The 27,746-nt window shown below is 39.4% G+C and overlaps 2 protein-coding genes across 2 annotated transcripts; both read left to right on the top strand.

The window, feature by feature from the left end:
* The first annotated feature begins 575 nt into the window (after window positions 1–575).
* On the top strand, window positions 576–2,958 carry LOC143876787 (non-functional NADPH-dependent codeinone reductase 2-like). Its single transcript, XM_077378478.1, has 4 exons — window positions 576–960; window positions 1,806–2,049; window positions 2,274–2,453; window positions 2,574–2,958. The coding sequence occupies exons 1-4, from the start codon at window positions 647–649 to the stop codon at window positions 2,796–2,798; spliced, it is 963 nt and encodes a 320-aa protein (XP_077234593.1). The 5' UTR covers window positions 576–646; the 3' UTR covers window positions 2,799–2,958.
* A 20,107-nt stretch (window positions 2,959–23,065) lies between these two features.
* On the top strand, window positions 23,066–27,307 carry LOC143876786 (homeobox-leucine zipper protein HDG11-like). Its single transcript, XM_077378477.1, has 10 exons — window positions 23,066–23,639; window positions 23,995–24,112; window positions 24,248–24,436; window positions 24,535–25,002; window positions 25,091–25,192; window positions 25,279–25,488; window positions 25,671–25,851; window positions 25,955–26,223; window positions 26,307–26,396; window positions 26,478–27,307. The coding sequence occupies exons 1-10, from the start codon at window positions 23,458–23,460 to the stop codon at window positions 26,859–26,861; spliced, it is 2,193 nt and encodes a 730-aa protein (XP_077234592.1). The 5' UTR covers window positions 23,066–23,457; the 3' UTR covers window positions 26,862–27,307.
* Window positions 27,308–27,746: the final 439 nt, after the last annotated feature.

Raw genomic sequence — 27,746 nt, 5'->3', positions numbered from 1 at the left:
CATCAATCGGTTGTGCCCATAAAACAATTTCCATAGGTTGATCCTAGCCCTCCAATCGATATAGGCTAATCCTAGCCCTCCAATCGATAGGGGTTTCCATAATTGTTGTTCCTCTTCAGGTGCCCGGAATCCATCAATATTTTGCAAGTATCCTGCATGAGTAATATTTAGTCATTGTCACGTCTTTACCTCTTCTTGGTAGTTTTTTGCCGTAATTGTCATAGACAGGTACCCATGTCGGTTCTTTTCGTATGTAGATTACGATTTTACCCTCAAATAATTTCTCATAAAGACAGATGTTAGATATCAGCAAAGGTGTTAATGGTAAAAGAGTAATGTTGACGTGCAAATCAAAAGGTGTGACACAAGCGGAAATAATGGCAAATGACACAAATGCCCTTACATGTGGGATGCAATTGGAATTATGGCAGTAGGACACAAGCGGAAAAAACGGCAAAGGGTGGAAGAACTTAACCCATTATTTTGCCTTTATATATATAGTAGTTAGAAGTACTTAGATTGACACTGACTTACACCTACTTTTTAAATACGTCAACGGGAACGTTAATTTGTGAATTGGGCTATGTAGGTGATATCTGGTCTATATAAGGAGGGGGTTTGTCAAAATAAAATTCACAAGAGAAAGATGGAAAGCATACCAAAGGTGATCTTGAGCTCGGGCTCTGCAACCATGCCCTGCATAGGCATGGGCACAGCAGTATACCCTTCCCCTGGATCCGAAGCTAAGAAAGAAGCGATTCTCGGTGCCATCCAACTCGGATATCGACACTTTGACTCGGCCTCCATCTATAACTCGGAGCAACCCCTCGGAGAAGCCGTAGCAGAAGCCCTCCGTCGAGGCCTAATCCAATCTAGACAAGAACTCTTCATCACCTCCAAGCTATGGTGCAGTGATGCCCACCCCCACCTTGTCCTCCCAGCCCTCCAATTGACTCTCAAGTAATTCAGATGTACCATTTTACACTTTCCTTCTTTCTTTTTTATTATAGTAGTAAAACTCGCTGAGTCAACTCAAAAACCATTTGAGTTGGCTCGCCAAAAACCCGTGAAAGTATGAAAAGGAGAAGAGAAATTTTTGAGGGGATCATTTTCTTTAGGCCCTGTTTGGATTGCAGGAATTTTTTGGAAAAGTTTGGAAGGGATAGTGTCTCTAAAATTTTCTACTTGTATCTAAGTTGAACCAGCCCTATTCAATATTTACATAGAGGGAACATCAATTTATGATAACATCCTGCTAAACTAACCATAATCATATATTTTTCCTCTAAATAAAAAATGGAAAGAAAAAAAATTCCCCAAATATCAGAAATGTTTTTCTTGCATTCCAAACCAGGCCTAAATAACAGTCTTGATTCACTAAATCACATCACCACTTTTCTTTTAAGTCTTTCTAAGTTGCCATCTACCAAGTAACCTCCGATCACCGATCACATAAGAAACATGTAAAATGGATCATAGTCCTTTTCCTTAGTCAAGATGAGATGGTTGATCACAAATCCATCGTGTCAATCTCAAAGAGGAATACTAAACTGAATATTTAATGCTTTTGACTTTCACATTTTTCGGTGGGGTAATGAATACACTATGGTGACTTTGAAGTTTCAACCAATGGGGGCATCTTTTCATGAATGGCTCCCTTTAATTTAGCACTACTCATAAAAAAGCTGCATATGCCAACAGGAAAGGAGCTATTATCTAGTGACTCAATCACTCATTAGTGGCGTTGAGTTTTTAAACTACGCTTTTGATGTTATAACTCAGTGAAACCCTTGTAATTGGTGTAGGAATCTACAACTGGAATACATCGATCTCTACCTCATCCATTGGCCCTTGAGTTCCAAGCCAGGGGAATTCAAAATACCCCTTAACAAGGAGGACCTTCTCCCCATGGATTTTAAGTCTACATGGGAAGCCATGGAGGAGTGTCACAGACTCGGCCTTGTAAAGTCTATTGGTGTCAGCAACTTCTCTTGCAAGAAGTTAGACCTATTACTCTCTACGGCTAAGATACCTCCCGCCCTCAATCAGGTGAGTCTACATTTGATTTTTTTTTTCCCATTGACATGGGTAGATAATGATGGTTACAAAGTGTTAGAATGTATTAGATCAAATCTAGAAATATGATCATTAAATTTCAAACACAAGTGGTTATAGGCAGTTAAGCTCATGTTTATCATATCTTTTTTATGTAAACTACTAGTAAAATCCTCTATAAATAAGGCTGTTTTTTTTTTTTTCTATGTGTGTAAAAGGTGGAAATGCACCCTCTTTGGCAGCAGCAAAAATTGATGAAGTTTTGTGCTGAAAAGGGTATCCACGTGACAGCTTACTCTCCATTAGGAGCGAAAGGAATGCCATGGGGTAGTAACGGAGTTATGGAGTGTGAGATACTAAAAAGGATTGCAGAGGCTAAAGGGAAGACTGTTGCTCAGGTACTTAAAAAAATGTCTTCTTCTTTTTCAGTTCGTTCAGGCATTAACACAAACACCTGTCGCTTCCTCCTCTTTTGAGTTGTAATTCGGTGATTTATTAATGTGGAGGCTCTTTTGAAGGTTTCTTTGAGATGGGTTTTCGAACAAGGGGCGAGTTTGGTGGTGAAGAGCTTCAACGAGGGGAGGATGAAAGAGAACCTGCAAATCTTCGATTGGGGTTTCAGCGAGGAAGAGTTGGATCTGATGGGTTCGATTCCGCAGGGAAGGGGGTGTGATGGAGAGGGATTTGTCTCTGTCAACGGGCCTTACAAGTCCCTGGAGGAGCTTTGGGACGGCGAGACCTGAGAGGAATGGATTCCGTTCTGAATCTCTGATTGTGAAATGTTGTTTTGCCGTCACTTGTATTTGTCATTTCCACCTCTTGCTGTGGAAGAGATCAAATGGTAAATAACAAGGGGACACTACCACTTTACAACATAAATTTACTTGAAACTATTTTTTCTTATTCTAAGCCGGTTTATGGAATTTGAATAATTCAGACAAATTGTTTGGATTTCTTGGACATTTCTCAATTTGGTTGTCTACTCACGGATGGAAAGGAAAGTGAAAAAGATGATCTTTTTTGTGCCTGAAATCTTTCAGACAATTGATTTTAAATCATCCTATGGATAGGGGAGTTCGGATCATCTTATGAAGATGATCCGAACCCTCCGATCAGCCTCTGCAGATCGGAGAGTTAGGATCATCATATGGAGATGGTTTTTGGGAGAGACCTATTTACATCTTTACATTACTGCCCATCAAATGAAAATTTTGGATATTGGATAGCATGAACTGCAATGATTTTTCTAATAAACTTGGATATTGGAATAACATGGACGGCAATAATTTTTCTAATAAATATGAGTCATATGGTTTATGTACATAGGTGCTCATATTGTTTTTTATAATAAAGTTTGGCCTACCTCGTCAAAGATGTAAACCGTTTAGTTGTTAGGCCCCAACATAATTATGTCGTCTCACGAAAATCAACTCCATTGGATGATCCTAACACTTCTATCTATAGAGATTTCTACATGGTATAGTTTATCTACAAAGTAGAGGGTTAGATCATCCAATGGAGATGATTTTTTGGCACAATCTAGAAAAATTGAGGCCCAACAAAACAAGTAAATAGTTTGGATCTTCTAACAAGGTGGGCTACATTGTATTTTTAAAAATATAGGATCACCATTCAATTGTTGAGCCTCAACGTAAATAGGTTGTTTGAAGATCCAAACCTTTCAATTGTTGAGCATCAACGTAAATAGGTTGTGCCCCAAAAATCATCTCCATCGGATGATCCTAACCCTCCAATCTAATATGAGAACAGCTCATCTAAAAACCTCTATGCTTCAAAGAGTTAGGATGATCATATGGAGATGATTTTTGGGCGTGGCCTGAGTACTTTCGGTCACAACAAATGAACGGTTTTTATCTTCGAGAACAAACTGACCCAAGTGACTTTTTAAAAAGGAGTTTTTATGTTGTGTAAGCCCATATAGTCTAGTATTTTTTGAAAAGCATTGTGTGGGCCACACCATAGGATGATTCAAACCTTCAATTTGATGGGGCAACACATATATAGGTTGTGCCCAAAAATATTTCCCATGGATAATCCTACCGCTCCGATCTATAATGGTTTCCATAATTGCATTTCCTCTATAGATCGGAGGGCTAGCATCATGCTATGGAAATGATTGTTTGGGTACAACCTATTTACCCGGTGGCCCATCAATTGGACGGTTTGGATCATCCCATGGTGTGGCTCGTACAGTACTTTTAGAAAAATACTGGACTGTACTGGTTTACACCATATAAATTCTCTTAAAAAAAGAATACACTTTTTATTGTGGTCATCTTGTTCAAAGATCTAGACCATTCATTCAGTGCAAGTGTACCTGCGAAAACTGTGAAGCGGGTTGAATTTATCCTCTGTGGGGTGAATTTATCACTAGGGGTGTAAACGAGCCGAGCCGAGCCGAGCTTGGCCAGGCTCGGCTCGGCTCGTTAAGCTCAAAAGCTCGGCTCGGGCTCGGCTCGGCTCGGTCAGGCTCGGCCAGGCTCGCGAGCCTTACCAAGCTCGGGTTATATTATGTTCACACCCCTCATCTTCCCTGGACAGCCCTACTAGTGTAATTTGACTACTTTTTTTACGCTATGGGGGGTGGTCCTAGTAACAAATGGGGTTCCAAAAATGAAGTGACATATTTTGCCCCCCCCCCCTTTTCACTCCCTGGACAACCCTTTTGATGTATAAATTAATATATAATATATATATTTAAATATATTAAATTCTTAACGAGCAGAGCCGAGCCTGGCCTAAATTGGGCTCGGCTCGGCTCGTTAAGGATTCGAGCCGAGCTTGAGCCGAGCTTTTTTCGAGCCAAGCTCGAGCGAACCTCCGAGCCCGAGCCAAAATTGACATCCTTATTTATCACCACCCCAAAATTAAACATTTAAAATGACCACAATACGCATCAAAGTAGAATAAACTTGCCAAACTAGGGTTAGGACGAAGAGCTGAATACGCCAAGATATACAACTTCTGATGTCACCTTAGTCACCTAGTTCTTATTCATTGCTGTTCTCTTCTTTTTTAAATCCATATCAAATGCCATGTTTTTCAGTGCCAAGGTTCAAAGGAGTCTAAAGACAGCAGCCGGGCAATAGTATCTTTTCCATTTATGCAGAGACCGTTTAGACGTTTAACTGCGTGTGGTCGCTAATCACTTTCATAGCTCTATAACTGGAACATGTCCAAAAGGCCCCCTGTGAGGTAAAGCATGAGAATGCGAGATTCCGTTTCCATGCTTTTATTAGGGGTGGCAACGGGGCGGGTCGGGCCGGATGTTGGGGTCCCCTTCCCCTTCCCCTCTGCGGGGAATTTCCCCCCTCCCCTTCCCCTTCCCCTCTGCGGGGATGGTGGGGAATCTCCCTCCCCTCCCCGCGGGGAATATCTAATCCCCTTCCCCTTCCCCTTCCCCTTCCCCTCCCCGCATCCTTCGGGGACAAAATCCCCGCCCCGCCCCCTCTTTGGAACCCAACCAAACCAGCAAACAGAGCTTCTTTCTTCTACGTCCATTACAGACAATATTGTGATGAATGCTATGATTCTATTCATGTGATCAACAAACAGATGGACAAAATCAGAAATGCATGGATGAGACAACAAACATAAATAACAACAGGACCTCATCTTTCAGCAATTTTCTGCATAAATTATGGAATGATAAATAGGAAATGAGCACCAGGATTACCTTCATTAACAGGCAGCCAATGTGCAAAAAGTAACTATTTCAGTAGTCACAATGAACTTTAAAAGTCCATAAGTGGGCGCTCACACACGCAAAATAATGTTCATTAGTTCATTCTGTATAGCATGTTAACCCCCAGATGAGCATGAGAAATGAGAATGGAGAAGAGAACAAAATCAACAAATGACTTATTTCTTTAGCTGCAATTCAGTCTAGTGCTGACATGAAACAAATTTCTAGTAGCTAAATTTTTCTTGTTGAAAATTAAAACCTGCAATCCAACCCTAAAATTCTGTTGGCACTACGATTTTTTGATAATTGCATACACTCAGCGTCTCAGGCTCTCAGCTTGTCTTTATTATTTCAACATCTGTGAAAAGGTTATTATAGTTCCCAAAATGCTCTCAGAAGCTAATTAAAAGGAAAAGACAAGCTAAGTTTATGTTTTGGGGAATCTTGTAGCCGATCCACAGAGTTTCTAGTAGTTTTCCTTTAAAAAAACACTTAAAAATTTACAAAAAAATGGCATTGATTAGCGGGGCGGGGACAACTCCATCCCCTTCCCCTTTCCCTTTCAAATCGGGGAATCCCCTCCCCAAACAGGGCGGGGTGGGGCGGATCCCCGCTTTTTCGGGTGAAATTGCCAGCCCTAGCTTTTATGGGGAATATGCCTTCGTTTTTTCATCCGAATTTAGTGTTACGGTCAACTTTTCTTTCCAGTGAAGAGCTTGGAATCGGCATCCTATCCCCCAGCTCGAATCCGGGTCCTAATCGGAATTAGCGTCCTATTCAAATAAATGAAAGGCATAAAGAGTTGTAGAAGTGAATATGGAAAAATAAATAGTGTCTTTTGAGTAGGGGTGGCCAACCGGTTCGGTTCTCGGTTCTCGGTTCATTTTTTTTTCGGTTCTCGGTTCTCGGTTCCATGAACCGTAAGAACCGAACCGAACCGTACTACACAGTAGGACCGAACCGAACCGGACCGAACATAATCGGTTCGGTTCTTCGGTTCTAATGGGTAATTATTAATTATTAATTATAATTTATAAAAACTTTTAATTAAAGTTATAATATAAGTTACTTTCTTATTATAAGAATAGTATTAACTATTACTTATTAATATTATAAGTAATTTATATTATTAAGTATATGTATAATAGAAATATAAAAAATATATATATATATATATATATATATATATATATATATATATTCAAAGTTCGGTTCTTCGGTTCCGGAACCGAACCGAGAACATTAGACCCGGAACCGAACCGAAATTTTTCGGTTCTTCATCAGTGGAACCGAACCGGACCAAAAATATTTTTTTACACTTCGGTTCCGGTTCGGTTCTTCGGTTCCGGTTCGGTTCTTCGGTTCTGGTTCGATTCTGGCCACTCCTACTTTTGAGTTTTGAAATCAGGACCTTTGCCCTGGTACCATGTCAAACAATCATTTACTGCAAAAGCTTAAGCTTTTAGATTTGCGTTATTTTAATCTTTTTATACTTCAAACTCCCCCTCACGTGTGGCCTCACTTTTGAGTTGGCCATACAGGTGGCACATGTGGGTTGGGTCCTTTTATCCTTCAACAATCCCCAATACATGTGGGCCCTCTTTTGGGTTGGCCATATATGTGACACATGTAACTCATCTTCTCGGTTGGCCTTAATCGTGGATTTTTAATACGGAGGAGTTGTTAGGGCTTGAACTCGGGACCTACCGTAAGGTTATAGCTCTCCTACCATATGAAACAACCAATTACTCCAAAAGCATAAGTTGTTGAAGATAGCTCTCCTTCCATATGAAACAACCAATTACTCCAAAAGCTTTGGCCGTTGAAAATGGTGTTATTTAATCATTTATACTTTATCTCCTTTTTGTTCCATCTAAGTACCAGCATACTGGTTCGTTATTGAACTTGGAGTTCAGTCCCTGATCCATATTATTGGGCATTGTACCATGGGGGCTTTATTTTCAAGTAGCCACCTGCATTAATGAAGAAATAAAAATATTTATGACGATCCAGGTCTCTACCTTCCATCAATCTAATACCTTGGAGGATCACTCTAACTTCAGTCTCATTTGTGTCCTTGTTACCAATCGGTCCAGAGAACTCCCACTTGATGACACTTTAAGAACCCCTCTAATGCCAGCCCTGGATTACCCAGGCTAGAGCCATCAAAGTTTAACTAAAACCAACTAGGGTCAGGGGATTTCCATCTAGGAGTGACAATCTCCTGATGCTCCCTATCATGGCATATCTCCTTCCAGCAGCGTCTAATCATCTAATATCTGTGGACGTATACAAGCTAAAGTTGGGGAGGACTTCAACCCATAAAATGACTAATGCTACAATCCTTGAATAACAAGAGAACGAACTTCTTTCTACATTCTTAAACGTACGAGTGTTCTCCTCTTTCCAAAGGACCCACAAAGTGGCCACCAACACAAGCTTCCATAGAATCCTTCCCTCGTTCGGCCACGGTACAAAGAACCTGCTCTCAAGAAGCTCATAGATGTTAGCAAGGAATAGCCATGTGATCCCAGCTCACAAGAAGCTCATAAGAAGAACTCATGGTGCTTTATTATTTAAGCAGCCGTAGTCTATTACAATTCCCAAAAAGGTCTCAGCAGCCGATTAAGAAGAAAAGATACAGTGATAGATTTTGTCCCATAGACAAAACATGGTAGTGCCAATATCAGTAGCCATTATATATTGATTATCTTTCTTTAATTTTTATCCGATATTCACCATCTATTTCCCCACTTGATCATTTGCATCATTTATAATTTGATCTTTCGTCATACCAATTTGTCCCGACAATGGATCCACCAAAGTATTTCATATTCATTCGGTGAGTAACCGATGGGCAAGACTAATGTCTTCAGATATGAACCTACCCTTCACAAAGGCAAACTGATTTGGGAGAAAGTATATGGTCTTCTGTGGCAATTTTATGCAAAAACTATATGGTCATCTATCATATAACGACCTTATAATGCAAGAACTTTTTTTCCCTTCCCATTGGACCTTGATCGAGGGTTATAGAGCATTTAATCATTTTGCAACAGTTGAAAATCCAATCCAAAAACCATTCACAATCATTTACACCACAATGCTGTGATCACCCCAACATTCAAAACCCACAACCAACTATGACAGAAAACCTAGGGATTGATAATTAAAAGTCATAAATATATATTGCCTTAGGTCCTCTTTTTAACATCAGCCATTCGTCTAGTTATTAAATGAAATTAATGTGCATACCACTAATAAAAAGGCATTAAGTTTTTTTTTTTTTTTTTTTTTTTTATGACGTAGGGTGTCCCCACCCCACTTTGTAGAGTAGGACTATTTCCTTCCGGATACGCGCAATCACCTGTAAACCACGTGCATCAGGTAAGCCCAGGGGGGAGCGCGAAGGCATTACGTTTTTTCTTGGGCTTAAAGGAAGCATTTGATCCCTCCAAGAGGGAAATGGCAATTTCAAAAAGGAAAGAGCCTTAGAGTGTAAAAAGGGACCTGCCCATTTGGTTCATCACATGGAGTGAAGAAAATTAGAGATCATGCATTGACTGAGGAACTTTGGCTTGTTATATTTCCAAAAAATATCAAGATACATAGCCATAAATAACATGGGAAATAAATGTAAATATTTACTTCCTTGATTTTACCTCTGGAAATAGTAATCCATTTATGTTGCTTTAAATAGTTCTCAAATTTAAGATTCCCCTTCGTTCTACCAACTCCATTGACTTTGAAAGGGGCTTTTAATGGTGATTAAATGCATTTATCTTCCTTCTTATTACAATGCATTTCTCTATATCCTTCAATTCTCCTTGTACTAGAGCTGAAAATCATGCCTTAAATAGCCATCCGTGTTTTCACGTACATTCATCGATGCTTAGCCTTTGTTAGCAAACAGTATGCCCGCAAGATTAATCAAGACCGTTAAAATTTAGAACATCACGGATTCACCGTACGACACACGTGGTCTTGGTCCCATGCCATCAGACATACCATGTGTAAGAGAAAGAACTACAAAAATCAAAGACTTCGATTCTATTTATGAAGGGTTCTCAAGGTGCATGATGGGATCACATAGATGTGGTCCGAGCGAGGCCAACGAGTTTCTTAGTAACAAAATCCGTACGGAAATCTACTTTCAAGATCCATAACAAAATCCAATTTTGAGTGCCACAAGCGGACATGTATGTGAAATCATCATTAAGACCGACGGATCTGATCATGTACAGATACAGACCCTGAAGTGGGGACAAGTAAGGCTCTGTTTGTTCTGGATTTTGAGAATTGATTTTGAGTCCAAAGCTGATTATTGGACTCAAATTTACATTTACCTTCTTTGTTTTGGATTTTGAAAACTGATTGTGAGTCCAAAACCTAGTATTGGTCACAAAATTAAACTAAACAAACAGAGCCTTCATTTTTAGTCCAATAATCAGTTTTTACTCAAAATCTAAAGCAAACAGCGCCCCCACCCCCCACACGCACACACAAAACCCCCTTGACGGAGAAAAAATTGTTAAAGATTTTTCAAAATCAAGTGTTTTTGGTCAAAACAATTTTTGGAAAATATTTTCTTTAAGTGTGTTTTGGAAAAAGAAAAACTTTTCTTTGGAAATAGTTGCTTTTTGCAAGAGAAAGAGAATAGTGTAATGTAGTTGAAAAGATAGTCCCAAATCGGATGAGAGAAAAGAAAGAGAATGGCTTATAAAACACTACACTTTTCTATTACTTGTTTGATTGCACATTGGGTTGAACCCATGGTTGGACCCGCGGGACGGTGCAACGCACCGTTCGCGCACGCGCACGCGCACACGCACGCGCGGCGTGGGCAATGGGCTATAGGGCGCATAGTGGCGCTTTATTGGCGCTTTTTTAGGCGCACTTTGCACTTCGCCATTGGGTTGTGTCCCTTCCCAACGGTCAAGGATCTAAGGGGTGCGATCTGTACCATAGATGGATCATCTAACGGTTAGATGGGGGGACGGGAATTTAAATATCCCAACAGACTCTCTAGGATTGATCTGGTTCGTTGAATCGCGTATGGGCGCGATCTAACGGCCAGAATTCAAACCGATCTGGAAAGACTCTATACAGGGGTGCTTTTCACACTGAAAAGACAAGACAACAAGACACCAGAGGCTCTATAAAAGTTGCAGAACCCAACCATTTCAAAGTACAATCGAATTTACCCATTTCTGGATAAATTCTTAAGACTTCTAGTGCATTATACTCTCTTTCTTGCTCCCACCAAAATTCGTTTTACTAAACTATTTTCTTATTGTTTATCTAATTACTGTTATACTGCAGTAACAGAAATTAGACTGATTCTCTCAGGCTTGTAAGATTCTAAGGGCATTTCGGATTTGACTCCGCTTGTGCATAGCGTCGTCAAATTAGTAGGACATTCCTACTGGCTTCATTGTATCTTGGAGGCAGTTCGCGGATCCCCTTTGCACACTTCTAGTGGGGGCGAAATCTGTCTTAAGGAAAGCGATTTCGCGCCTTGAAGCAAACTGGTTACTGCTTTTTCTTTCCAACAGATACAGAATTATTTCTCTAACAAAATTCCCCTTTAACGTTTTTCCTTACCTTTAAAAGTTAACGGATAACGTTAAAGGAGGGATTTTATCCATCAACGTGTGCGTGCGTGTGTGTGTGTGTGTGGGTGTGGGCTTGGGGTTGAATATCATTTCCCGGTTTGGTCATCAAGACAATTTGGGCATCACAGCTGCCTTAGAATTCCTCTATTCTCACCCTATCTTGTTTGTTTTTCCTAAAATTAGCTGAATTTCAAACTACCTGTGTTAGTCTTTTCTTCACTTTCAAAAAATAAAATCAAGTGAGGTCGAAAATATCATTTCCCATTGGTCTTGTTCCGTGCCTATGAAATTCTTTTCCATGGAATATCAGTTTACCCCACGGTGAAGAGGAACAGGGAGGGCAGGAGTGAGAGTGACTTGAGAGGGCATGACTGAAAAGAGGCTGAGAAGTGGTTAAAAAACTGGTGAAAAAACAATTTTTTGAGTAAGGGGGTTTTTTGGACATGTTTTTCAGCCACTTCTCACCCTCTCAAGTCCTGTCCCTCTCAGTCGCGCGCCATTCCTTGTCATTGTGAAAGCTAATATTCTATTATAAAATTACATAGTTGCCAAACATGGCCTTTGTTTTATTTTGACAAATTCCATGTCATTGTCTCATAGCATTCGGTAGTAAGGGCATTCTTGAAATGGAAAAATAAAACTCAGTTTTTTAGAAAAACAAAGAAAAATAATTCTATTTATGAGAATTTATATGATTAGTGGGTATATAAACACGTACTCATCACCCCATCCATGATTTTTATCCACCAACAACTCACTTTTTGAGAAGCTGCATCCCATCCTTGACATTTGATCCAACAACAGCTCACTTTTTGAGGAGCTGCTGTTAGATCAAATATCAAGGGTGGGTACTTCTATTATACCACTTTTATGCGTTTAATTATAGCCCATTCATCGTATAATTTCTCTTCTAATTATATTGTTTGATATTTTCACAACATATTAATGTTAAATTATAAAATATAAAAAGAGTAGCTCGTGCCTACCTTCCGAGCGAAAAAAAGGGCGATTAAAAAAGCTCCCTCCCTAGGGCATGCTCCCTCCTTAGGGCGTCGGCCTAGGGAGGGAGGCGGTTTCTCCCTCTCGTCTTCTCTCTCTCTCTCTCTCTCTCTCTCTCTCTCTCTCTCTCTCTCTCTCTCTCTCTCTCGTTCTCCCTCTTTCTCGCTCGTTTCCCTCTCTCTCCCCATTGCTAACCATCTTTTTACCGTTTCTCCCATGGGTGGAAAAAGATGAGCCGCGGAGGCCGAATCGGGAACTGTGGACGCCAGATCTGGACTACGGCTTTTTCGTTGTGGCTAGATTTAGGGTTGTGGAGGCAGGATCTAGGGCTGGATTGGGAGCCGTGGAGGACGGATCTGAACCGGGGTTGGACCCTATAATTCTTACTATATAAACCTAGTGGGACTACTGGTCCCCATTGTAATTTTGCTGGTATGAATATATTTGTCAATTTTCAAAAATAAAAAGAGTGGTTTTGGTTTAAAAGACACTTATTACATGACAAGATGTTTTCACTATTAAAAAAACACTTATTTTAAATAAAAGTGTAATTTGAAGGCTAAGGGAGCCTTGGTGTCTTTTTATTTTCTACAAAAGAAGGCTTATGATCTCATTAATTTCAAAATATTGTTATGGCCCGTTTGGATGCCGAGAAGATTTTGATTTGGATTTCTCACATTTGCAGCCCTTTTTGCACTGTGATTTGGATCAGGATCCTTGGTTTCCAAATCAGTGAGTGACAGTGAAAAAAAATCAAGTTTCCAAATATGCTGTGGAAATAAGTAATTGGAAATTCACAGATCTGGCATTTTCATTCACCCTCTTTGCTCCTCAAACTCTTCCCTCCAGTAAGAAGTACCCCCTTCCCTCTCTGTCTCCCTCAACATGAACTGGCGGGTCTATTCAATTTGTATTCAAAACTCAATTCCAAATCCTAATACAAAATATGAGGTATCCAAACGGCCCCTTAGAGAATGATCTAGGGTTTCTGTCTTCCTAGAGCCCATGACTACCTTGGTCGAGGCTGCTTATAATAAAGATTCATCGTTTCCAGTCCAGGATTGAGTTCTTCCCTCGTTTCTTTAGGATCTGAGTTCGAGAATAAGCGCTCTCTAGCTATTGAACTTGAAGTGCAGTCCTAGATCGATAGTTGTGGGCATTTTATCATCAGGACATTATTTCTAGGACCAATTACCAATGGGGGACAAACATTAGGCAAAATTATCAACAGGACCCATGCTTTTCAAAAATTATCAATGGGGGACAAAAGAGGTCTTGTCAGTAAAAGCTGGACGAAAATGCCCTTTGGCATTTACAACACGTTTTGACCTTGGTTTTTCCTTCTTCCCTCTTCTTTTACTTTTCCATTATCACCTTTTTTATTTTTTACCCTACCAGTCATCTTCCTCCTTGTTCAGCCACCATTGTTGTTGGCAAAACTTGAATGTTGAGTTCTTACCATCTATCTCTTTATATTTAGGTTTTTTTTTTAGGGTTTTGCACTATTTTTCATTCATCTGTTTCTGATTTATCTTGTTTAGGGTTTAAGCTTTTTTTTTTAGGGTGAGTTCTGGAGATAATGCATGGATGGCTTCACTCACTTTTTTGGAAGACAAGTGGTTGTATAAGAAAAAGTTGATGTAATACATGAATGGATGGCTACACATTTTTTGATTTACTTAATTTTTTATTTTTTTTTGTAATGTACAAATTGAGATGTAATACATGAAGCACATTTAATGAAAACAACATCCATTTCTTTAGTTATTTCTATCATGAGCAGAATTGTAATGCCATTAGAAGAGTTGCTGTAAGCAGGGGGTTTTGTAGCAGAAGTGGTTTATCAACTCTCTGAAAGGGGGTTAGTAACTCTCAAAAATAGGTTTACCAATTTCCGAATGGGCTTATCAAGTGCTTGAAAATTGGCCGAGAGTACTGGAGTTTTGGAAGAGGGTTTTCAAGTCTCTAGGAATGGGGTTATCTAGTATAAAAAATGGGGTTACTAATTTCCGAATGGGGTGATCAAGTCCCTGAAAATTGGCTAAGGGTACTCGAGTTTTGGAAGGGGGTTTTCAAGTCTATGGAATTGGGGTTATCTAGTATAAAAAATGGGGTTACCAATTTCTGAATGGGCTTATCAAGTCCTTGAAAATTGGCCGAAGGTACTGGAGTTTTGGAAGAGGGTTTTCAAGTCTCTAGGATTGGGGTTATCAAGTATCAAAATGGGGTTACTAATTTCCAAATGGGCTTATCAAGTCCCTGAAAATTGGCCGAGGGCACTAGAGTTTAGGAAAGGGGTTTTCAAGTATTTGGGATTGGGGTTATCTAGTATCAAAATGGGGTTAACAATTTATGAATGGGCTTATCAAGTCCCTTAAAATTGCCCAAGGGTACTGGAGTTTTGGAAGGGGGTTTTTCAAGTCTCTGGAGTTGGGGTTATCCAGTATCAAAATGGGGTTATCAAATTTCGAATGGGCTTATCAAGTCCCTTATGAACACGTTTTTACTTCCTGTTTTTTTTCACTCGTTCATTTTCACGTTTTTTTCTTTCTACCGTACGATTTGTCTTCCTCATCCTCCATTGAAAGGGAGAAGGAGAAATGCAAAACCCGAAAACAAATGAAAAATAAAACCTAGATATTGAGAGATAGATGGGAATGAACTCACGTTTCAAATTTTTCGAGTTTTCCCACCTCCAATAGTGGCTAAATGATGAAGAAGATGACTGGTAAGGTAAAAAAACAGAGTTGAAAATGAAAAAGTAAAAAAAAAAAAAAGGGAAAGAAGAGAGAAGAGGGAAAAGTGGAAAAGCAAAACGTGTTGCTTAAGAAAATGGCATTTTTGTCTAGCTTTTAATGACAAGACCTCTTTTGGCCCTCGTTGATAATTTCTGAAAAGCATGGGTCGTGCTGATAATTCCACCTAATTTTTGTCCCCCATTGGTAATTGATCCTTATTTCTATGTAGTCACCTCACCTGCTTCAGTGCGGAAATAAAAGTCTTTAATTAAGGTAAAGTTTTAATTGGCTTTGCTTGCCCAATTCTTATTTCTATACGTCATTATAACTTCATTTTGCATTTCCTAGTTTGATCATTTGTATTTCCATAATTTGATTATACATTATGCCAATTTGTCCCAACATATAATAACCTCATGCCACAATCTATAAGAAAGGGATGGAGTGTCTTCTATAGATTAGCAAGACGATCTTGTATTGATGAACAAAAATTAATGATGATAGATCATTGTACATACAACGTTTGTGCTTGGAGATGGGTACCATTGATCTGATAGGTCTTCACAAGGTGACCTGGTTTATCTAATTTCGATATTAATTGAATCAAGATCTTGTTCGTAAGATTAATGCATGCAAAATTCAATTGCTCAAAAGACTTCTTTTTCATCATGATTAGTCAAAGGTTTAGAATCATCAGATTAGAGTCAGACCAATGCCAATAGGCTGAACTAAGGGTGTCAATTTTGGCTCGGGCTCGCTCGAGCTCGGCTCGAATCCTTAACGAGCCGAGCCTAATTTAGGCCAGGCTCGGCTCGTTAAGAATTTAATATATTTAAATATATATTATATATTAATTTATACATTAAAAGGGTTGTCTAGGGAGTGAAAGGGGGGGGCAAAATATGTCACTTCATTTTTGGAACCCCATTTGTTACTAGGACCACCCCCCATAGTGTAAAAAAAGTAGTCAAATTACACTAGTAGGGCTGTCCAGGGAAGATGAGGGGTGTGAACATAATATAACCCGAGCTCGGTAAGAGTCGGGAGCCGCTCGCGAGCCTGGCCAAGCTCGGCTCGGCTCGGCTCGTTTACACCCCTAGGCTGAACTTGTGATGGGCCAACGTTATCTAACTACGGACAAGATCACGATTCACAATTGAGGCATTGATATTATCTCGACAAATTCATCTGATTAATGGGGCCACCATAAACTGTAATATATGTACCCAAATTTACTACGATCTAACGATCCTAATCATTCAATGTGTCCTTGCAAAAGTCAGCATAATACTTGAAAAGTAGTCCACATTTAAACCATCCGATCAGACTATTAACATCATCCCCCTTAAATACTGACAAATCAAAGGGTTAGGATTTTCTCAAGCATGAGATTTTTTTTAATCTATGATCCATATTTGAAATACCCAGCAAACGAATGGTGGATCTCCAAACAACTGTCCCCATTTCTCTAGTATAATCGTCAAGGGTGGACCCCACATAATATAAATTGGGCTAGATAACTACTAATGGAACCGGTAGGAAACTACGTTGGCCCATCACAAGGTAGACTCACTTCTTAAAGAAATATTTCACGAGAGCTGCTATGAAGACACACCCATCCTAGGGAGTAGGGATGACACTAACAGGCTTCCCTATTGTGCCACTTACAATAATAACTATATTTCCACTCCCTTTTTCCAGAAATTTTCGCCCTAATTTGCTTGTCTTCTGAAAGGGTGTGGAAATATCATTCCCCACAATAAAAGGCACTTTTGTCTTTTTGACAAAATGACAAGCATGAACCTACTTTGGTACATGAGGCAAAATTATGAGGTGTATTTTGAGGGACCATGCATGACACGAGCGACATATTTACATTGACAAGCTATTGTCACTAAGATCTACTGTGTTGTTCCTATGATGGTGCTTAGGTGACCTCTCTCTCTTTGACTTCTCAAATATGATGGGCTACTTCTATTTAGCTATCCAAGCCCTAGACGTATACATCTCCATCAATAATTGTGACCCAGTTACTCATTCCCCCTTCTTTCCCCTTTTGGTCATCTCTTAATTCTCCAAAATGACTCACAATCTTAATACACCCCATGAATTCAATCCTCATAAACAATCAAGCTAAGATTTCTTAATGAGGGTTAGTTGTTATCATCATGGTTTTAAATTTCGACCTGTGGGGACTCAAACCAAAATTTTCCGAAATTCAATTTTTCGCCATTTAACAAATTTCGGTCTGAAATTTTGAGTTAATGATATTATTTATTGAAAAAAAGGTGTTCGAAATTTGGGTTTGGAATTTGAACCAAATTACCAGATTTTGGTTTTTGGTGGGGTCCGAAACGGTTACCGAAACCGAAATTTTAAACCATGGTTATCATTGTTTGAAATTTCGGCTAAAATTTTGGATTTCGGATTTGATTTCAGCCGAAATCACCGAAATTTGAATCCATGGTTTTTAACTTTTTAAATGTTCCTTGACAAGGGATTAAGTCTCTAGCTCAACGGTCAAGGCCTTGTTCTTCAACTTTGAAGTCAAAGGTTCAATCCCAGCTTGCCTACCAAGACAAAATGTTCCTAGACAAGATAACCCACTTGGAACATATTTCTTGTATATCTTATATTTCATGCCCACCAAATAAAATAAACATAAAAGAATTTATACACAATCATATTTTCCATCCCCGTCACTGATTTTGGCCTTATTATCTTAAATTGAGAAATTCTATATCATCTTTCTCTACCTCGATTTTGGTTTTACTATCTTATTACTAAGCAATAAGAAGGCCATGCATTTGAGAGTTGAGACTTTTGTAAAAGAATGTCGCATACAAGTATTAAAGTATACAACCCAACATTGCTTTTACCCTGTTCTCTTTCTTTGGGTTTGCAAAGGGAAATATCAAGTTCCGAAAAATCCGCCGACACGTGTCGATGTCAGCATGGCGGGAGACGACGACCCAACAAAGGAAAAGGATCTATTCACACCACGGGTGAATAACGGTTTCACAACGTCAATGTCAGCGGTAGGATTCTCTTACGAGATAATCAGGATGGAAATCGAACGGTGAGTATATGGAAGGGGTGTTGAGTGTTGAAGAAGGGATTGGGAAGGGTAGAATGGGAAGACGCAGAATATGAAACATTAGCATTAAATGTGATCTGACTTTTGTCACCAAACGGAATAAGGAGGAGTAATGAGCATGTACGGGGTTTGAAAATGACGGGATTTTGCAAAGTGAAATGATTTTCAAAAGCTCACAAGCGAGATACTGAACAGATTGACAGATGTTGAGATTCAGTGAATAGAGGAAAGGCCCGATTAATCAGAGAAAATAAGCAATTTTTTGGTGGCCTAAACCCCAATCTCAAAAACAAAGGACAAAAGACTATTCGCCTGTGAAGGGATTATATGGTCTATTTTGCCCTCTTCACCTCTTATTTTTTTAATGGAATTTTTTTGCACTGGCTGACCTGTAGTTTCACGGGGCAAACTGCGAAATTCAATACAGAAGAAGAATAATGAAGAGAGAGGAGATGAATAAGACAGACGAGAGTATAATTCAAAGATGGCTGATTGTTTTGAGTCAAAGTTTATCCGATGCTCTTATGAATTCAACACTTGAGATTAGCAAAAATGATGACTATCTTATTCGGTGTTCTAATAGTAATGGAAGATTTTCCATTAAATCCGCTTGGAATTTGCTTAGGAATAATAAACCTACCCATACATGGTATAAAAACATTTGGAATAATACTCCTCCTAAGATCAACATTTTCATAAGGAACTCTTAAATAGGTCTGTACCGGTTGACGGTCACATTAGAGCTAAAGAAATTCAGTTGCCTCTGTGTGTAATTATTGTGATGGAAGGAATTATGAGAATCTTAAACATTTGTTTATACAAAGCGATTTGGCCAGTAATCTTTGGAACTTCTTTTCCAATATTTTCAATGTTAACTTACTTCCTAGCCAATCCATTAAAGCATAATACAATCTTGGCATGAAAAAGATAATAAAGGTAACTCAATCTTTAGTTACATTGTCAAGATTGTCCCTCTAATTAAAAAGATGCAAAAGAAGAATGGAAAATCACGCATACGGATCTTTGTTAAAAACAAAATTATGACATGGCTCAAGGATTTATGATATAATACTAAAATTGATGTCTAATTGGAGTCTCATGGAGAGATTATTTCTGGATCATATCAACATTAGGTTTAAAAAGCTCACCATAGAAAGGTTTCCTTTAGTTTATTGAAAAATTCCCAGCGGCAATTTCTGAAGCTAAATGCTGATTGTGCAGCCAGAGGAAATCCTAGTATTGCGGGGAAGGTGATACTATCATAGATAATAATAGAAGGGTAAGTTTTGCCTTCTCTCATTTGTATGATTTGAATACTAACAGGTTCGCTGAAGCTAGAGCTATATGAGATGGTCTTCGCTATTTATGGTGCTTTTGAAATTAATAAAATCTAGATTGAACCTGATAGTCTTGTCTTTGTCAACATCATTAAATATAAAGACTGACCACCTTGCATATTAACCACAGTCTAAAAGAAATAAGGAACATATTATCTCCTACGAAAATTGTTATTTCTCATATTTTTAGGGAAGGTAATCTTGTCGCGGACAGCTTGGTCAATCATGCTTGTGATACTAACAATAATGTAGTATTTTGAGATTGGGCTACTCTCTCTAAGAACTCTGGAAGAGCCGTTAGATGTGACCAATTGTGCATTTCTTATATACGCACAAGATAAATGTTGCATTTATTTTTTGTAAAAGGGGTTTTATTTATTTTTTCTCTTCTTGAATCTTGGTTTGATTAGAAGCAAGGTTCTATGTCCTCCTCTTGTAACTATTTTTCTTATCAATAAAAATTAAGGTGCAGGCCCGGGTTCCTACATCAATTATGGGTTAAAATAACAGTAGAAGCATAGGAACAAAAAATAAAAGGAAATGAGGATTCTCAAAAATAAGTTCATGTCAATAAAAATCGAATGGCATTGGCAAAAAATAAAATAAAAAGACAAAAATAAGGATAAATTGGCCAAAGGGGGGATTAAATTATTAATGGGTCAAATCGATAAAAAAAATTGGTTGAGTTGATAAAAACAAGACTGAAATGTTAAAAATCAGGTCAAATAAGCAAAAAATATGTCATATAAGCATGATTTTAAATTTCGGTTTCAGCTAAAATTTCGGACTTATCCAAAACCGAAATTTTAGCCGAAATCCCGAAATTTGGTTCACACTAAAACACTGTTTTTTTGGGTCGAAATTTCGACCGGTGATTTCGATCGAAACTTTGTAAAAGAATAAAAAATTAATATTTTTTAACAAATTTCGCCGAAATTTCTGAAATTAATGAAATTTCGACCGAAGTTTTGTACGTTTCGGATATTTCGTATTTCGGGTTAGATTGGCAAAAACTGGTTAAAATCATCAAAATTGCGTCAAACCTTTTTGCCAATTTGAACCGATTTTATAGATTTGTCCAAATTTTTTGCTGATTTGATTTGATTTGATTTACTGATTTTTCCCTAGTCTTTTCTTATTTGATGTCGTTTTTGCCTATTTACGCCCATTTCTATCAATTTCATCATATTCTTTTTTATTTAACTTGATTCTTATTGATTTGATCTTATGTTTTGTAGATATGACCCAATCTTTGCTGATTTGAACCATTTTACGAATCCTTTATTATACTCTTGTGTTCTTTTCTTCTTCTTCTTCTTTTTTTTCTCCTTCCTCTTTTCTTCTTTTTCTTCATTTTGCTCAATAGGCATTGGATGTGTTGACTTGGGCGGTCGGTTGTGCAACATGTGGAGTTAGACAATAGAAAAATTTCGAGGAGCAAATGAAGTCACGAAGAGGATAAAATGGTCATTCGGACTTAATGGCCTCCTTCTGGGTGAATAGAGTTGAATTTGCTAACCATCTAAAATTCAGGCTTAAAAATGTGATTACTTTATTAAAAACTATTTCACTCTTTTTTGGAATTACCTCCGTGGACCAGGGTTGGACCCTATAATTCCTTGCCATTCGTGCGTTGTGGACCTTGTAAAAAAGATGCTCTTGTTGGAAGATACTGATGGAAATTTTAAAGCCCCGGTTTGGTTTTCCTGCGTGTCTATCAAAGTTTTTAGTACACTACAATTTTCACATGTAGTGGACTGATGTCCGCACTACGTAGTTTCTGACAAAGGCACTACCTAGTTTATTTTACTCAAATACTATGGACATCCAACCAAATTAGTGTAAAACAAAGCTATCAAAATATGGCTGGGCAGTTATCAGTCCTCTAACTGGGTGTTGCTTACTCAATCTGAGTTAAAGATAAACACTGATGTGTCGATCAGCTCTGATATGGTTTCATTGGGAGGTATCCTCAGAGACTGCAAAGGCCAAATCATCTCACTCTTCTCTGTTGATTACAATTCCATCCCCATTCAAGAGGCCGAATTGGAAGCAATCATGAAGGGTGTCCAGCTAGCCAGAAACAATCAGGTGGAAAATTTATGGATCGAGTCAGATTCTCTCAATGCAATTCAGATTATCAAAAAACAATGGCCTTGCCCATGGAGAAAGTTCCCTGCCCTCGAAAAGCTCCTTAGAGATCTAAATTCCTTCAACTCTTGGAGAATCAGTCACATTTAGAGAGAAGGCAAGAGGGCTGCTGATTTCTTATGTGAAAGAGATCCCATTCCTCTATCTTGTATTCCTTATGATCTCTTTGTAATTACCTTAGAGGATTCCTCACCGACCCTTTATCCTAGTTTGTACTTCTTTCTTCTTTTTCTTTTTTTAGTATATGCTGGTCGGGGTCTGCCTAATCCCAAATTACCGAGCAAAGAAAAAGAAAAAATCAGTCCTCCAATTGGACCTATCAAGGCCATGGTCTCAAAATATTAAAATAAGGCAATCTTGGTCATTTGAATAGTAGCACATGGAGTTAAAGATGTACAACAGTTGGTATTACTCTTGCAGAAGCGATTTTAACCACCATTTTTTGGTCCAACCGTGCCGAATTTGGTGCTAGCCGCACAATCCCAAAAAAGACAATCTCTTGGATTATGGCTTTTGGACTGTGGTGAACCTCCAATGGGCCCCAGTGGAAGAGAATTAGATTAATGGTCCAAAAAGGACAATCTCCAGAGAAACTTTTGAAACAATAGTGAGCTACAATTTAGGTAGAATTAGCAAAAGTTTTCATTTTTTGCAAATTTCAATTGGTGGGCCCTCCATTTATATGTCATGGTCAAAATATTTCCACTTCTCTAGAAGTAAATTCTTGGCCATTTTTGCATTTTAGTGTCTATTTACAGACCACAAATCAGTTGCGTAAGAGGGTCAAATGAAGAAAATTTTGTTCAATGGGCCATCAGCAATCGGCCCCACCCGATGACCTCGTTGCAGTCACTTGGAAAAATGGCAGTAGCGGTCGCAGACCACCTAGGGGTGCAACTCGGGATGAGTGGAGTCGGGTTGAGGCCAACCTGATCCGACCCGAGGAACCCATTTTTCCAACCTAAACACGATCTTAACTGATTCCCAACCCGATGAGATTCAACCTGACCCGAGCTGGGAACCCTTTTCCCTAACCCGAACCAGAACACTACCCGACCTGAGTTCAACCCGACCTAACCTAAGTTTTTAATCTTACAAAATAAAAAATTCATAAAACAATGTCAGGCTTCACTCGGGTCGGGTTGCCCAAACCTTCAACCTAAACCCGACCCGACCCGACCTGAACTCAATCCGGGTCGGGTTGCCCAAACCCTAGCGGGCCACCAACTTTGGTAGCCCTCTCCCTCCCTCTCTAAAATAGTAATTCTCGCTTTGACTTGGGAGAGGGGGCATTTTCGTGATAAGAGATTAACGTTCGTACCGCCTAGTAATGAGATTTTCGGGAGAGTAGATAGAGAGAGAGAGACTTAAAAGCTGGGAGCTGTATCCTTCGAGAGTGTGCATACCAAACACCAAGAAAGAAAATATGAGAGAGAAGGTTCTCCTCGAACGGGGAGAAGGATTTAAGAGCTTCCGGTTTCTCAGACGGGGGCTTTAAATCCGTCCGTTACGACCGATATTTCTTATTTAAGAACCCCTGATATCATGCCGATATTTTCGATTTTCCGGCCGTTTCATGTACTCTACAAATGAGAAATGGTTAGTAGTAGAGGAGATAAGAATGCAAGGGAAGACGAAGAAAAAGAAGAACGTGGTTATTGTTTGGCTTTCCTTTCTGGGTTTTTCTTCTATTATTATTATTATTGCTTATCTCTTGTCATGATAGAACAAGGGTCTTCTTCTTCATCTTCTTTTGTCCATGTATTCGAATGGGTTAGTGGGTCCCGACGAGGGAACGTTCAATAGAAGATTTTTTATGGACGGTGGCAGCACTGGTGGCGCCGGTGGTGGTTCCGGCGATGACGTGGATGTTTCCGATCCTCAAAGGAAGAAGAAGCGTTACCATCGTCACACCGCTCGTCAGATTCAAGAGCTCGAGGCGTAAGCTTTTTTTTTTTCTCCTCCCTTATTTTTTATGAAGGGTTTTATTGTCTTCTTCTTCTTTTGAAGATTTTAGGGGTTTTATAGGCTTTTAATTAGAATGGCTGTGGATTTTTTTTGTCGGTTGCTTGATTTTTCTTCACTCCAAACTAGAATGACTCTTGATCTTCTTCTAGTTAGTGTACTTGGCTTCAAATTAGAATGATGTTGGTGTTCTTGCTGTTGGTTCAAGCCTGTCCTTTTGCCTTTTTGAAGTTGTTGAGATTGAGTTTCTATCAAAGTTGGTTTTTGTTTGTTGTTGTTGTAATGAATGGAAAGTTGATTGGATTTGTCTTGGTTTTTTACTGGTATGAAGAATGTTCAAGGAGTGCCCACATCCTGACGAGAAGCAAAGGATGCAGTTGAGCAAAGATTTGGGGCTAGAGCCTCGCCAGATCAAGTTCTGGTTTCAAAATCGAAGGACCCAGATGAAGGTCTAATTCCTTTTTGTTTTTTTTCCTCTCATTTTCTACGTTTTTTTGGATAACCAAATGAAAGAAGGCCATTCTTCTCTATATGGGGGGTTGTTTTCCTTCTACTTGTTTAAATGTGCTTGTTGGATCCGACAGGCGCAGCACGAACGCGCTGATAACAGCTCACTTAGGGCCGAGAATGACAAGATCCGGTGCGAGAACATTGTAATTAGAGAGACCCTAAAGAATGTCATCTGCCCTTCTTGTGGTGGTCCGCCTATTGGGGAAGACATGTATTTTGATGAACAAAAACTGCGTATGGAGAACGCCCGATTGAAAGAAGAGGTACTTCTTGAACACAATTGAGTCTCTATGTATCTTTCTTTTTACCCCCCTTTGTCTGTTGTTTCTAGTCATTTGATTTATTTCATGGAAATTTGCAGCTTGACAGAGTATCCAGCATTGCTGCAAAGTACATAGGAAGACCCGCTTCACAACTTAGACCTATTCAACAGATGCCTATTTCACCATTGGATTTAACAGTGGGGAGTTTTGGGGGTCAGGGCAATATTGGTCCTCCTTCACTTGACCTTGATCTTCTTCCAGGGAGTTCATCTATGGCCGCAATACCGCCTTTGCAGACAACATGCATCACAGAGATGGAGAAATCTCTCATGGCTCAGATTGCTGCCAGTGCAATGGATGAACTGATTAGACTTTTACAGACCGATGAGCCATTGTGGATGAAATCCGCCACCGATGGGAGGGATGTTCTCAATCTGGATAGTTATGAGAGGATCTTCCCAAGGCAGGGCCGCTTGAAAAATCCTGACATTCAAGTCGAAGCCTCAAGGGCTTCAGATATGGTGATTATGAATGGGCTTGCATTGGTCGACATGTTTATGGACTCGGTGAGCCCTATGACAATTCATGTTCCAGTTGATCAATGCCCAATTTCATCTTTTGAACTTTTTTTGAATGAGGGTTTTTTTAATGCAGAGCAAATGGATGGAGCTATTCCCCACTATTGTTTCGAACTCGAGGACTATTGAGGTTCTTGCATCTGGAATGGCAGGGACTCACGGTGGTTCCTTGCAAATGGTAATCACATAATCAACCTGTCTCTTTTGAAATATGATAAATAGGTTGTGTTTACTCGGAATTCTTATGATTCAATGGTGATGCAGATGTACGAGGAGTTGCAGGTACTCTCTCCTCTAGTCTCCACACGGGAATTCTACTTCCTTCGTTACTGTCAGCAAATCGAGCAAGGCTTATGGGCGATTGTAGACGTCTCCTTCGACTTCCCAAGCATGAATCAGTTTGTCCCTCCTCCACGCTCTCAACGCCTTCCTTCTGGTTGCTTAATTCAAGACATGCCCAATGGATACTCTAAGGTAAGCGGATAATATCTATATTTCCATAATTCAATCCCATCTCTTCCCACCATTATCTGAATTTCATTTATTATGGATTGCTTAATAGGTCGCTCACCAATGTCTGAAGTTTATTTTGTAGGGAATGTTTAATAGGTTACTCACCAATATCTGAAGTTCATTTTTTGGGGAATGCTTAATAGGTTACTTGGGTGGAGCATGTGGAAATTGAAGAGAAAAGCCCAACTCATCAAATTTACAGAGAGCTCATTCATAGTGGGATGGCATTTGGAGCTCACCGATGGCTTGCTACTTTACAGAGGATGTGTGAGAGATTTGCATGTCTAATGGTTTCTAGTACTTCTACTAGGGACATTGGAGGAGGTATTGCAATCTTTCTAATGAATTGATTTCTAAAGCTTGAAAACTATGTTATTGTTGTCCTTGATGCTTACATGAATGTTATTTGTACAATGGATACATACAGTAATCCCATCAGCGGATGGGAGAAGAAGCATGATGAAGCTTGCACAGAGGATGATTAACAGTTTCAGCTCGAGCATAAGCGCCTCAAATGGACACAGATGGACCACACCCTCTGGCTTGAATGATGTCGGAGTTAGAGTCTCAGTTCACAAGAGCACTGAACCTGGCCAACCCAATGGTGTCGTTCTCAGTGCTGCAACCTCTCTGTGGCTCCCAGTATCTCCCCAGAATGTTTTCAATTTCTTTAGAGACGAGCGGACAAGATCTCAGGTATCGAATCGATCAAGCAGTCGATTTTTCAGCATTATTGTTCAATCAAACCAATTGATCATAAAATTATATTTTTTTTTCAGTGGGATGTTCTCTCCAATGGTAATTCAGTTCAAGAGGTTGCCCATATTGCAAATGGGCAGCACCCCGGAAACTGTATATCTGTCCTAAGGGTAAGTTTCTCAACTGTGTAGCTCTTTGGTTATTATTTAATTAGTTGTCAATCAAACCTTATGTTATTTTATTTTAAGCAGGCCTTGAATGCCAGCCAGAACAATATGCTGATACTCCAAGAGAGCTGCACAGACTCATCTGGTTCACTCGTAGTTTATGCCCCAGTCGATCTACCTGCCATGAACATTGCAATGAGCGGGGGAGACCCTTCATACATCCCTCTCCTCCCATCGGGTTTCACCATCTCTCCAGATGGACGGTCCGATCTTACCACCGGAGGAGGAGCCTCAACGAGCTCGAGCAATAGCCGGTCAGGGGGATCGCTTATTACAGTGGCGTTTCAGATTCTAGTGAGTAGTTTACCATCGGCAAAGCTGAACATGGAGTCAGTGGCAACTGTTAATAACCTTATTAGCACTACCGTCCAGCAAATAAAGGCTGCTTTGAATTGCCCTGGTGCCTGACCAAAGCCCTCTTCCCTATCCTTAACTATAGACACCAGATGAACTCAGAGCTCTTTATGTCTGCATTCAAGATAGATATTTGGGGTTTGTTGGCTGGCCTTGAATGCTTTCATCAAGAGCTTAAACTGTTTGTACTGTCCCACTTCATAACACCCAAAATTTTTTACAGCACCCCCCATTTTCCTATTTACTTGCAGAGGTCCTTAAAGAGGAAGTCAAGAACGCACCATAGCATCAGCAAGCGTAATGGTTCGGGTATTGACTTCTCTATAGTTTGTTTTGTGTATCTTTGTACTACATGTGAAAGCTTCTCTTTTGAACTGTGTATCTTTTGTTTTTCCTGCTCACATCAACTCTGATCTTCTGAAAGACACGTGGTTATCTCTCTCTCTTTTACATGGTGAGAGGCATGGGTCCACTCCTCTAAAATTATCTTTTGACTATTAGCAGAAAGGGGTTAGTTAACGGCTAAAAAGAAAACTATAGAAAAGTTTTCAACTTTTTGCTGCTACTTTTGGGAACTTCTGTTTTTTTGCCCGGTACGCACACGAGTTTTGGTGGCCTGCATGTGGCCGCCATGACTTAATCTAGAAACAAGATTTACAAGTCCCTAATACTCTTTAGTAGAATTTTCCAAAACATTTTTAGCATTGGAAGCTGTATGATAGATGGATCGAGTGGGACCGTTGATTCATTCTACCAACGTAAACGAAGAACTTGTTGGTAAACAGATGGATCGAGTGAGACCGTTGATTTGATAGTCCTTTACAGTGTCACGTTGGGTCCGAGTCTTATGTTGAACGGACATCTCAACTGTGAGATTGAGGTGTGTATAAATATCAATGGCTTAAACCTGAAGGACTTCTTTTTCATAATGCTGGAGAT

Source organism: Tasmannia lanceolata, unplaced genomic scaffold, assembly GCF_043159265.1.
Source record: "Tasmannia lanceolata isolate RefF3 unplaced genomic scaffold, GAP_Taslan_0.1 ptg000005l, whole genome shotgun sequence".
Lineage (NCBI taxonomy): Eukaryota > Viridiplantae > Streptophyta > Magnoliopsida > Canellales > Winteraceae > Tasmannia > Tasmannia lanceolata.
Note: the sequence above shows the minus strand (reverse complement) of the source record. Positions and strands in the feature narration are given on the sequence as shown.

Excerpts from the sequence above, each read along its gene's own strand:
- LOC143876786 (XM_077378477.1), top strand. The coding sequence starts at position 23,458 with ATGTATTCGAATGGGTTAGTGGGTCCCGACGAGGGAACGTTCAATAGA. Across the intron at positions 24,437-24,534 it reads ACGCCCGATTGAAAGAAGAG|CTTGACAGAGTATCCAGCAT; the intron begins GTACTTCTTGAA and ends GGAAATTTGCAG. Across the intron at positions 25,193-25,278 it reads ACGGTGGTTCCTTGCAAATG|ATGTACGAGGAGTTGCAGGT; the intron begins GTAATCACATAA and ends ATGGTGATGCAG.
- LOC143876787 (XM_077378478.1), top strand. The coding sequence starts at position 647 with ATGGAAAGCATACCAAAGGTGATCTTGAGCTCGGGCTCTGCAACCATG. Across the intron at positions 961-1,805 it reads GCCCTCCAATTGACTCTCAA|GAATCTACAACTGGAATACA; the intron begins GTAATTCAGATG and ends TAATTGGTGTAG. Across the intron at positions 2,050-2,273 it reads TACCTCCCGCCCTCAATCAG|GTGGAAATGCACCCTCTTTG; the intron begins GTGAGTCTACAT and ends TGTGTGTAAAAG.